Source organism: Schistocerca gregaria, chromosome 6, assembly GCF_023897955.1.
Source record: "Schistocerca gregaria isolate iqSchGreg1 chromosome 6, iqSchGreg1.2, whole genome shotgun sequence".
NCBI lineage: Eukaryota > Metazoa > Arthropoda > Insecta > Orthoptera > Acrididae > Schistocerca > Schistocerca gregaria.
The window spans coordinates 303,485,197-303,498,188 of record NC_064925.1 but is presented as its reverse complement, the minus strand read 5'-3'; the positions used below and the strand labels follow the sequence as shown (position 1 = coordinate 303,498,188).

At 44.1% G+C, this 12,992-nt stretch overlaps 1 protein-coding gene across 2 annotated transcripts in view; it reads right to left on the bottom strand.

Moving 5' to 3' along the window:
- LOC126278434 (kinesin-like protein CG14535) overlaps positions 1-12,992 on the bottom strand; it is a 1,017,611-nt gene that overhangs the window by 416,698 nt on the left and 587,921 nt on the right. For both annotated transcript variants that reach the window (XM_049978552.1, XM_049978551.1), the window contains one exon: positions 11,451-11,697. In XM_049978552.1, coding sequence (XP_049834509.1) covers positions 11,451-11,697 — 247 coding nt within the window. The remainder of the gene's footprint in view (positions 1-11,450; positions 11,698-12,992) is intronic.

The window sequence follows — 12,992 nt, the reverse complement described above, 5'->3', positions numbered from 1 at the left end:
CCAGCACTAGTTCGTACCATTCAGCGTGCGTAAATCTACATCTACATCTACATTTATACTCCGCAAGCCACCCAACGGTGTGTGGCGGAGGGCACTTTATGTACCACTGTCATTACCTCCCTTTTCTGTTCCAGTCGCGTATGGTTCGCGGGAAGAACGACTGTCTGAAAGCCTCCGTGCGCGCTCGAATCTCTCTGATTTTACATTCGTGATCTCCTCGGGAGGTATAAGTAGGGGGAAGCTATATGTTCGATACCTCATCCAGAAACGCACCCTCTCGAAACCTGGCGAGTAAGCTATACCGCGATGCAGAGCGCCTCTCTTGCAGAGTCTGCCAGGTACAATGTTGTAGTGTTTGCTTACAGTGCGGTTGTGTGTTCCTTGAGTGCACTGTGACTTGCTAGTCTGTCAGTGTTGTAAAGTGGCAGATTAAATGAACATCAATTTCGCACCTTACAGGAGAGTTTTTATACGAAGGTTGGAACTTAGAGTGGTAACTATTTATTTACAACCACTACAAAAGAGTTACATGTTTGCACCTGTTACTTTCCTTCAAAGTAGTCATCAGCGTTGTGTAGAACCCGTTGCCAGCAATGTGAAAGGCGTAGTATAGCGTTAGAAGAGCCTGTTTTGTTGATGGTGCGAATGGAGCAGTCTACTGCCTGTCGAATCTGTGGAACAGTTCTTAAGCGAATTCCACGAAGTGGTTACTTCATGTTCGGAATCAAATCAAAGTCACAAGGACTTAAGTCTGGGGAGTATGGTGGATGGTACAGTACTTCTCAGTCCCATCGACATATCCCATAACTTGGTTCCAGATCAGTTCTGTTGGGTTCATATTGTAGTGATACGGTGACAAACGTAAAAATGCAAGTTTTGTGTGGTGTGCTCGATGTCATAAAAATTATTGTTTTTCTTGTTTTTTACGATGCGTATTACTCTGGTTCGTCCGTCACCACATCTCTAGCATAAAACAATGGACAAAGTCCAAATAAAGAGTATTTTATCTTTGATTACTGTCTTAAAAACGTTATTTGTAATGTTTTATTAAGTTAAACGATTCCTATTAACTATCATCTAGAAAATATCGATAGTGAAGAATTTATATTTACAATGAAAAGTGGAATTTTTAGTGCCATATGCAACTGGAAACAAGAAGACTTACAGTTTTCATAGATATGATGATTAGATACGTGTTAATTAAAACACATTTGATGAATTTTATATTTAAGCTATATAGGTATTGGAAATAAATGAAAAAATCGAAAAAAGGCGAGATTCGAACCAACGATTCACTGATAACCGATTACTACTCTCAAACGACACCGATTCAGCTACGGATCTTCTTGAAAACTATAAGTTAACTCTAGTAAATAAATTTCCTTGGAAATCTGCAGAGACAGTTTTCTCTATAAACCTGTGAAGGACGTTGAGAACAATATGTTCCTCGCCACTTCTCAATGGTGCTCCACGCGCGTTTGTCGGTACGGAGCAAGAAGCAGTGTCAGCCATTTTCATAGTACATGTTAACAGCCCGACAATCCGAAGACAAGTTGGGTTTACATAGACGGTGACTCTACACGATTTTTGGGATAAAAATTACATGTCTAAAGCATTATTAACTAAAACTTCGATGGCTGTTAATACATGTAAGTAAGCTGTTTAGGTTTTTATGTTGGTAACGCCATGTAGCGCTCTATATGAAAATCACTGACTGTGCTGTGTGCAGTCTGTGGCTGGTTTGCATTGTTGAAATTTGCTATTGTAGTGTTGGGCAGTTGGCTGTCAACAGCGCGTAGCGTTGCGCAGTTGGAGGTGAGCCGCCAGCAGTGGTGAATGTGGGGAGAGAGATGGCGGAGTTTTAAGAGCGGATGATCTAGACGTGTGTCCATCAGAGAGAGTGAATTTTTAAGACTGGATGTAATGAACTGATAACACTGTTAAGGTAAATACATTGTTTGTTCTCTATCAAAATCTTTCATTTTGCTAACTATGCCTATCGGTAGTTAGTGTCTTCAGTAGTTAGAATCTTTTATTCAGCTGGCAGTATTGGCGCACGCTGTATTGCAGTAGTTTGAGTAACGAAGATTTTTGTGAGGTAAGTGATTCATGAAAGGTATAGGTTATTGTTATTCAGGGTGTTGTGTACATAGTTCCGCGTAGTCAGCGCGTACACAACTTTCCCACTAGAGCGTGCCGCGCTAAGCACAACAGCGCAGGCGCAGCGCTCGTCCATCTCCGCACTACAAGATGGCGCTGCCATAGAGACGGACCAAATTCTGCTTTCGCCGATCCGCGCATTAATATGTAACGCAGCCAATGACATTGCTGCTAATGTAGAACCTTTTCTCCTCTCGGATCACACTCGCTCAGTGATACATGAACGCGTGAGGTATTATAACGAGTGTACAGACCTCCGATTAGTTAGTCTGCATTTGTCTGCACCAGTCTACAGTCAAGTTTCAGTCCGCGCCTAATAAGATTATCATATTCCTGTACATAGCTATGAAGAGAAATGTATAGACACTTTGTCAACTATCAGAGATATGTGAGAATAAGATTAATGTACCAAGACCAAAGGAACTTCAGATTGTTCATTGTAAACAGCATCCAGAATCAAGTTACGTAATATCTATGCCTTTTTATTATTTTAGTAAATGTGTGTGAAAGTTCTGTTTAAAGTTGGTCACCGTCAATCTGCTACTCTAAGCGTGCAAGTGGGATTTCTATCGTCTGACCTAACGGCAGAAGATAAACGCGCCACGATAAGACCACTAGACAAATTGCTGACACTCGCCTATTTCGTTAGAGCGAAAAGTCAAATAATCTGATGGTGTGTGTACCGAAGGTCTTACAGTACGCACACCACACAGGGCCATTCTTATGTAAGGATTTTTGATAGGCAGATTGCGTTGCGCTAAAAATATTGTGTGTCAGTTTAAAGACAGTCATTTATAATTTTTCTAAGGGGACGTTTCATACATTACAATATCTTAAATTTTCGTTTGCAGTAACATAATAATAAGATATCTAAAACGTAAGTGGTATCTACTTACAAGAGCTTAACAACACCAGTGCACGTGTGCTACGGCTGCTGACCAGTCATCGCGTTTGTGTATGTTTACATCTGGTTTATTCTTATGATGAACGAAGTATACAACGACTACGTTTCGCTCCTGTAGGGAAGATGCCATAACTGGTACGCTGGGAGGTTCCCTCTGCCACACACTTCACCGTGATGTAGATATAGACTCTGTAAGGAGTTCCTAGGGCACATTTTTCATCTCCCGCCGGACATTCGCCTGTGTGAGAAAGATAACGATAACGGCACGTCTGGAAGTCGTAAATCCAGCTCGTGATGGCCGGAAGCGAGAGGCAGCGGGAAACAAGTGGTTTCGCCCCCTAGCAGCCGAGTGTGTCGCTGGTGTGGTCACGCCACATAAAGCGGGCCGTGGAGACAGCGTGCGAGGCGGCGAGTTCCGCGTCTCGGCCGGCAGCGTGACGCAACGGCTCCCTGAGCAGACCGCCTGCCGACTCGACGCTTGTTCCGTTAAGTGAATTAATCGCGCAGGAAATTTTAGTCACAAGGCGCTTATTTAATATTACTCAGTGTGATGAATGGGGAGATGTTGCATAATGTGCAGCGAACAAACAACGAGATAGCGGGACAGACGAAGTAGGAGCTTTTCATCTCTCTTTCCAGCACAACTGTTTCGTCTTTACTGAAATCGTGGTTAGGGGAAGGCGAGGAAAGTAATTTAGTTTAGAGCAATTACTTAGTACGACCGTGATCGCAACGATGGCTTCACAGATAGCTACAGAACGCCATGTCCTGAAATTTAATTAAACAAACTTGAAGGGGAATCTGTGCACTCTGTTGTTTTTAGCGTTATGTATAAATGTCGTTAAAATGTAAAGGATTATTCGAAGAAAAGGCAATCTAATAAACAAGAAAGAATAGCAGTAACCTCTTTGTTGTATTTGGTAGTTTACTCTTCCATTTGCGAAACTCTAAGTATCTGTTTGGAGCACAACCTCACTCCCGTGATGTTTTGCTGATTTTCAAGTTAAAAAATTGTCCTTGTGGCGACAGGACACGGATAAGCGATTAACAAAAGCGAGAACACGCTTTTTACGAAAGTACACCAGCAACACACTTGCACGAGATATCGGGGTGATGCAAAACGTTTGTTCATATGTGTGGACTTACACAGGATAGGCATGTGTGAACAGGTGCGTCAAACACGAAACTCTGGTATCAAAAGTTGATTTGGACTTTAGAGGCTAGTTTATTTAGTTAGACAGAAGAGGACTAAAATAAAAAGTACAACAAAAACGCCTAAATGTTTAATTCTGCCTTCAAAACTTGCTTCACAAGTGAAAAATGAAGCTAGGTTGCGGTTAGTCAACATCTTTAAAGCTGCAATAATGAGCGATGTGGTAATCAGAAACACCTAAAATCCGAAAATCTCAATAAAGTCCCAGAGCGTGAGGATGTTCCTACCAAAACTGGGAAATGAATTGACACTCTTCTTCACCACGATTTACCATAGATCCTTCGAGAAGAGAAATTTCTCCTTTATTAGGAAAGATCAAGAGGTCAAGCAAGTAGAACGTATCAAACAGGATTACCGTCGTATAACACTCATGTCTGTTTGTAATCTAATTCGAACGAAGTAAACCTACCTGTGGACAACAGATTATTTTAGAAACACTGCTCTTGCAAAATCCAGTTCGCGCTTTTCACACGCGATATCCTTTCTCAAACTGAGAACAACCAGGTTTGTTTGGCGATCATGACGTTTCTAAAAGCTTCTGATTCACTGTCACACATATGAGCTCCCACTGGCTTTAAAAGGCAGTTGAAAAACTGTAATTTTTGCTGAGACACAGGCATGCTAATCAATGGTCCAAATTCAACGCTGGCAGACACAGAGCAGATGATAACTGAACAGGAAAACAAGTACTTCACAGGTAGCACGTAAAGTGTTAATATCACAAAAAAAATCACATTATTTGTTTTGAAAGAAGAAATAAAGATTTTTAACACCAACTGTAAACATTAATGCCCATATACAAAAGGAAGCACAGTGTATAAAATTCCTTGGGGAGTCAACACATGGATAAACTAGTCAAGGAGCTTAGTTCAGCATTTTATACGCAGTAAAGAATCTCCAAAATTCACCTACAGACACCTGGCCTATTCTGCATATTTTAAATCCCTGTTGTCTCTTGTTATCATCTGGGACAGTCCACCCTAAGTAAATAAAGTGTTTGTTCAGCAGAAGTGAACATTAAGAGTGTTGTTACCTCACGTAGGAAAAAAAAGGGAAGAAATTAAATTTTTTTCTGAAGTTCACACTAGCAAGGCGAAAGGCGACACCAGGCAGAAGTTGAATTCACACTAGCAAGGCGAAAGGCGACACCAGGCAGAAGTTGTGACATAGCTATGCAGCACAAAAAACTATCAACACTAGCATACGCTGCTACATCAGCACCAGCTGGCAGCAAAAGTTACATATTCAGCAAAAGTCAGCTCATTATATGTATATTTCGTTAGCGCTTGTAACATGAAGCAACATACTTTACTTTCGATTCACTAACACCTTTCAGAGAATAAAAGATAATTAATTGAAACCCTCAGCTGCCGACAGGTGTTGTTGATATACCTCGATGGGGACAGTTGAAAATGTGTGCCCCGGCCGGGACTCGAACCCGAGATCTCCTGCTTACATGGCAGACGCTCTATACACTTTTTTTTTTTAAATCTCATTTTGTTCTATGTTGGTCGATGAATCTGTTCGTGGCGGACGTCCGATGACAGCCGTTCAGGTTTTTTGTTGATCCGTTCACTCAGTTTTTTTATTACAGAGGATAGCTAACCCTCTGACCGAGCACGCTGAGCTATCGTGCTGGCGTTCCAGCTGAGCTACCGAGGACACATATGAATAGTGTGACTGCAGGGACTTATCCGTTGCACGCTTCCCGTGAGACCCAGCAGGAGATCCCGGGTTTCACTCCCGGTCGGGACACCCATTTTCAACTGTCCCCATTGAAGTATATGAACAACACCTGCCGGCAACTGAGGGTTTCAATTAATTATCATTTATTCTAGAGAAGCTGCACGGCCATCAGTGGTATTTGCTCTTTCGAGAACAGTTACTATCTTCATATATATAGTTAAGGGCTACCTGGCCATTTACAACCTCAGTAGCCATTGGACAGGATGGGGCACTTTGCAAAACTCACAGACTTCGAAGTTGGTCAGGTGATTGGGTGTCACTTGTGTGACACGTCTGTACGCGAGATTTCCACACTCCTAAACATCCCTAGGTCCACTGTTTCCGATGTGATAGTGAAGTGGAAACGTGAAGGGACACGTACAGCACAAAAGCGTACAGGCCGACCTCACCTGCTGACTGACAATGACCGCCGGCAGTTGAAGAGGGTCGTAATGTGTAGTAGGCAGACATCTATCCAGACCATCACACAAGAATTCCAAACTGCTTCAGGATCCACTGCAAGTACTACGACAGTTAGGCGGGAGGCGAGAAATCTGGGTTTTCATGGTCAAGCGTCTTCTGATAAGCCAGATATCACGCCGGTAAATGGCAAACGACGACTCGCTTGGTGTAAGCAGCGTAAACATTGGACGATTTAACAGGGGGAAAATTTTGTTTAGAGCGACGGATCACGGTACAAAATGTGGCGATCCGATGGCAGGGTGTGAGTATGGCGAATGCCCGGTGAACGTCACCTGCCAGCGTGTGTAGTGCTAACAGTAAAATTCGGAGGCGGTGGTGTTAGTATGTGGTCGTGTTTATCAATGAGGGGCCTTGCACCCCTTCTTGTTTTTCGTGGCATTATTACAGCACATGCCTACATTGCTTTTTTTAAGCACCTTCTTGCTTTCCACTGTTGAAGAGCAATTCGGGGATGGAGATTGTATCTTTCAACACGATCGAGCACCTATTCTTAATGCACGGCCTGTGGCTGAGTGATTACACGACAGTAACAAACCTATAATGGATTGGCCTGTACAGAGTTTTGACCTGAATCCAATAGAACACCTTTGGGATATTTTGGAACGCTGACTTCGTGCCAGGCCTCACCGACCGACATCGATGCCTCTCGCCAGTGCAGCACTCCGTGAAGAATGGACTGTCATTCTCAAGGTACATTGCTCCACCTGACTGAACGTATGCCTGGGAGAGTGGAAGCTGTCTCAAGGCTGGACCAACACCATACTGAATTCCAGCATTACCGATGGAGGCGTCACGAACTTTTAAGTCATTTTCAGCCAGGTGTCCGGATACTTTTAATCACATAGTGTACGTGCACTCAAGTAATTTCTTTTCGTTAAATATATGGATTGACATACTTATAAAACAAAATTTTCAGATTATCAAAGGAACGTCTTGTAAATTCAGTAAAACAATACCATAACAGATGTTGAATGATAAGCACAGTCTGTAAGTTCAGATTTATCAAAAATAACTATTATGGACAAAAAACAAAAAAAGGGTGAGGGTACAAGAACATTAATAAGCAACAATAATGGAACTGCTTCTTATTGTGGTTGATATAGAGCACATAGAGTACTTTTAGCACTTCTCCTGTGCCTACTCCATTTGTGGATGGTGTGTGTGGGGAGGAATTGTCGATATCCTTCTTTAGGACACCAAACACAATAATTCGAGCGTCATCGTCACAACGCGTGTGAAATGTTGGAGCGACTAAAGTGTTAAGTACAGCACTTTGGAACGTTGGCTCTAGGATTATTGTGGCTAACTCCCTCCGCGACACTGTAGTCAGTTGAATATTTGCGGGACACTCTCAGACCCGTTGCTAACGATGCTCCTCATGGAATGATTTCTATCTCTTCCATTCATCCAGTTACAAATACAGTTTCAGAGGACGGATAGTACTCGGGAACTGATGGAACAAGGCTTTTGTAAGCGACCTCTTTCCTTAGGTTTCTCCCAGAAAATCTCATTTTGGCATTTGGTCGCTTCCACTACTAGATTTATCAGGTCGTTGAACTTTAAATGATTCACTTCAAATGGAGGTTGTGACAGTTCAGTGACTTTTTGCCGATCATATAGTCAAACGATATTCAGGTACACTACATTTACTAATGAAAAGGACCACTTCTAAATCTTCACAGAAGCCACTGAACGTCTTCAAGTCTCAGTACGTTCCGTAACAAGTTTCTAAAGCTATCATCTAGTTGTGCACGCAAGTGAACCGTCTTCCAGAGGTCGTCCACATTCCACAGCGCACAATGTTTGATGATAATTTCTTTACGCAACACTTGACACTTGTTGTGACCCGATACTGAAAGAGTGATACGATGTGCTTGATCCAGCAAACAGCAGCTCCATACACACTACGTGAACGAAAGTACCCAGTCACCCTATCAAACGCGGGGCTGACCACTAAACGTCACGAGAGGTCGACGTGTCAGCAGAAAATGAAGCGGGGAGTATTGTGTTGGCAGTAGAGAGCTCGTGAGCGCAGTGTGGTTGCTCAGGACAGCGCAGTGCCTTCGAACGTGGACTAAATACTGGATGTAACCTGAGTAACAAGGGACATTTCAACCCTCCTAAATCTTCCCAAGTCGACTGTTGGTGATGTGGAAATGCGAAGGAACGACCCCATCTAGACAGACCAATACCAGACAGAACTCTTGTACTGACGGATAGGGACCGTTGAGCACTGCTCTGAGTGGCTGTAAAAAATCGCATGAGATCAGTGGAAGGAGTCACTCGAGAGATTCAAAGCGCTATCAGCAATCCAATCAGCACAACGACTGTGGTCAGAGAGCTAAAAAGACTTGGGCACAGTGATAACAAGCCATAGGTTTCTGTAATCAGTGCGAAGAGGCCGTGGAGCTAATGTAAAGGGAACGCCTCTGGACTTGGATGACCGCAAACGAGTGATTTTGAGTGGCGAATCACGCTGTATTTGTGGTCCCATGATAGAAGGGTTTGAGTTTCGCGAATGTCTGGAAAACGTTACCTGCCATAATGCAAGTCATCGGATACTGCATAATATCGTGGCGCGCCTCTTTTCGCCATGCGCCGTACAGGGAATCGACGTGGCAAGTCGTTGGAGGTACCCTGTAGAAATATTGAGTCATGCAACCTCTATAATTGTCCATAACTGCAAAAGAGTTGCCGCAGCAGGAACTGACCTCTCGATTATATCTCATAAATGTTCCATAGGATTCATGCCTGGTCATCTGGGTGCCCAAACAGTTCGCTTAAATTGTCCAGAATGTTCTTCACGCCGAAAACGAATTATTGTGGTCCGGTGACATGGCGCATTATCACCCACAAAAATTCCATCGTCTTTGGGAACATTACGTCCATGAATGACTCGAAATGGTCGTCAAGTAGCCGAACATATCCATTTTCAATCTATGATCGGCTCAGTCGTACCAGAGAACCCAGTCCATTTCATGTAAACACTCCTCACTCTGCTATGGAGCCACCACCAGCTTGCTCAGTGTCCTGCTGACAACTGGGTCCATGGCTTCGTGGTGTCTACGCCACATTCGAACCCTACCACCAGTTCTTACCAACTGAAATCGGAACTCATCTGACCAAGCAATGGTTTTCCAGTTGTCTAGTGTGCAACCGAAATGGTCAAGAGCCCAGGACAGGAAATGCAGGCGGTGTCATGCTTTTAGCAAAGGCACCTACGTCGGTCGTCTGCTGCCATAGCCCATTAACGCCTGATTTCGCACACCATCCCAGTGGATACGTTCGTAGAACATCCATATTCATTTCTGCGGTAACTTCACACAGTGTTGCTTGTCTGTTAGCACTGACCAGTCTACGCAAATGCCGCTGCTCTTGGCCATTAAGTGAAGGCCGTCGGTCACTGCATTGCCCATGGTGAGATTCAATGCCTGAAATTTGGTATTCTCGGCACACTCTTGACACTGTGAATCTAGAAATACAGAATTCCCTAACGGTTCCTAAGCTGATTGTTCCATGCGTCTAGCCCCAACTTCCAACTAACAGTACAGAAAGAGGCCTAGAGATCACCAGTGTGTGTGTGTGTGTGTGTGTGTGTGTGTGTGTGTGTGTGTGTGTGTGTGTGTGTGTGGTGCGTGAAGTGTTATGAAACGATGTGTGCTTAGTGTGTGCAGTGACTGCTAGCGAAATATGAGTGTACAATTATATTATATTATATTAATAAGTTATTTGTAAAAAAAAAGTATTGTATACCGGGAGTAAATCTAATGATTGTCTCTAACTAGAAGTTTGTAAATATATGTGTATACGAATTAGCTTATTTTAAACTGATCTAAATTTGTAAATACTTTGACATGTCCTATATCCACGTAAAAAGAGATCTACGGATGAATAAAGCTACTACTACTACTACTACTACTACTACTACTACTACTACCATTTCGAGTAGACAGTCTGTTAGTTCCTGTCTTGCGGCCATATCACTTTGGAATCCTTTTCACACTAATCGGCTGAGTACTAATGGCAGCGCCGCCAACGCATTGCTCTTTTATATCTTGTGTACGCGATAGTACTACTATCCGTGTATGTGAATATCATTGGTCCATGATTCTTCTCGCCTCAGTGTATGCTGGGGACAGCGAAGTACGCAGGAGATGGTGCTACACTGTGGGCTTGGTTTTTGTGGTTAGAGAGTCGTTTCCTTATAGCACTTAAGAAAACGCTAATATTATTTAATTCTACAGCGTTGTGTACTGCACACAGTGGAGGAACATTTCACAGTCTATGATTGTTTGATCAGCTGACAATGAAAGCTATCATGAAACAGCATCTGTGAAGCAATCGTTTGTGGACAAATTCCTGAAATGGCTTGGCCTGCCCAGAGTCACGACCTAGAACATTCTTAGGATAACTTAAATCATTGGCTTCGCTCCAGACGGCAGCGTCTACATCGAAATCTTCTCTGGTTTCGGCTCTTCAGGAAGAATGAGCTGCCATTTCTCCATAGACGTTCAGACACTTCGCTCAAAGCGTCCCCAGTACAGTTCAAGCCACCATAAATGTCATCTAATAAGTGTCCTGATTCTTTCGATAAGGTAGTGTAGTCGCAGCAGGCAGCGTAATAGAGACGCCCTACCTCCGCTCATCACGTTACTACGTAGCTTAATCCAGTGTTCTCCGTGGCCACTGAGCGCAACAACGCATGTAGCCGGTCTGCGCTGCGAACTATTTGTTTTCCACTGATTGCGTTTCTCAAAGCATTACGACAGACTTCGGTGTTAGACAAGGTCATGCATTATTTCACTGTGGTCATCGTTTGTTTAACGACAACCCCTTAGAAGCTTTCCGTATGCACGGTGCACAACTTGTAACTACAGTTTGCGCTGAAATAACGGGAACAGAAACGTTGTCCCAATAGCAATTTAGTCAACAATCATGTTTGAGTGCAGCAGTGTGTTTGCTAACCTTGGCGTATATTCGGGGGTTTATCCAGGCCTCGACGCTGTGCTCGAGGAACTGCTTGGCGGCCAGACTGGCCGGCACGTGCGGCTGAGCTTCCGACAGCTGCGGCTGCTGCTGCTTGTGCACCTGCTGCTGCTGCATCGGCTGCTGCTGCTGTTGACAGTGGTGCTGCTTGCCTTGGTGCTGCAGCAGATGTTGCTTCTGTTGTTGTTGTTGCTGCTGCTGCTGAGGGTGGTGCCGCGCCGAAGTCCTGCAACAGGTGAAACGCAACAGGCTGGGTCAGTCACCGGCCGCACTGCCACCTGCAGGCAAGATATTTACAGTGTGGTTGGGGTTTGCTAGTTATTTGGCGTTTGTCTCGAGCCCTTGCAGACTTGCCACATCTTTCAGGTACTATGAAACAGCATATGTGAATTTGTATCCATTGCAAAGGTGTGAGCTGGTTACATAACATGCTTTGCTTGGAATTTATTTCCCTTCAGACGAATGTAGTCCGCAGCTCGTGGTCGTGCGGTAGGGTTCTCGCTTCCTGCACCCGCGTTCCCGGGTTCGATTCCCGGCGGGGTCAGGGATTTTCTGTGCCTCGTGATGACTGGGTGTTGTGTGATGTCCTTAGGTTAGTTAGGTTTAAGTAGTTCTAAGTTCTAGGGGACTGATGACGTCGTAAGTTAAGTCCCATAGTGCTCAGACCCAAGTATACTCCAGCTGCATCATGTATCTTGTTTAGCAGTGGAGCCACATTTACCAATCACTGCCTGGTAAACCGCTGAAAAATGCACTATTGGTCTGTTGACAAACCCTTTTGGCTTTGTGAGGTGGAACGTCAGCGTCCATGGAGTGTATACGTGTGGTATGGAGCAGTGAACCTTCCGCTAGTGTAAATGTGTGGTATGGAACAGTGAACCTTCCGCTAGTGTAAACGTGTGGTATGGAACAGTGAACCTTCCCCTAGTGTAAACGTGTGGTATGGAACAGCGAACCTTCCGCTCATAGACGAAACGCTGAACGCGCACAAATGTCGCAGTCCCTGACAGGTCATCTTTCTCGCGTGCTATAAGACGTTCCTCCGCAGACTAGGAGGAACCTGTCGTACCAACATGATTTCTGTTCAGCCCATAGTGCACGAAGAGCTACAGCATGTCTTTACGAATTGTTTTCAAATAGTTCGATTTGACACAGAGGGTCTGTAACTTCGTCAGCCTGTTCCCCGGGTTTGACACCTGTAAAATTTTTTTCTGCGGGGAAGCCGAAAGAAGCTCTCTACAAGGACATCCCAACTACACTCGATGATATCGAACAACGTATTACTGAAGCCTGCTCGGATAAATTCGCTGAAATGCTAGCACATGTTCAGCAGTCTTTCCGTGACAGACTGGAAGCGTGTATTTCCGCTGCCAGTGGTCATTTTGAACACAACGCGTCGTCTCTTTACTGGTCAGAATCTAGATAAGTAGTGTATGCACTTGTGTTGTTCTTTGATGTGTGCTGATGGAAAGGAAGGAACACTGAGTTTAACGTCCCGTCGACATCAAATTTAGTGTGTGC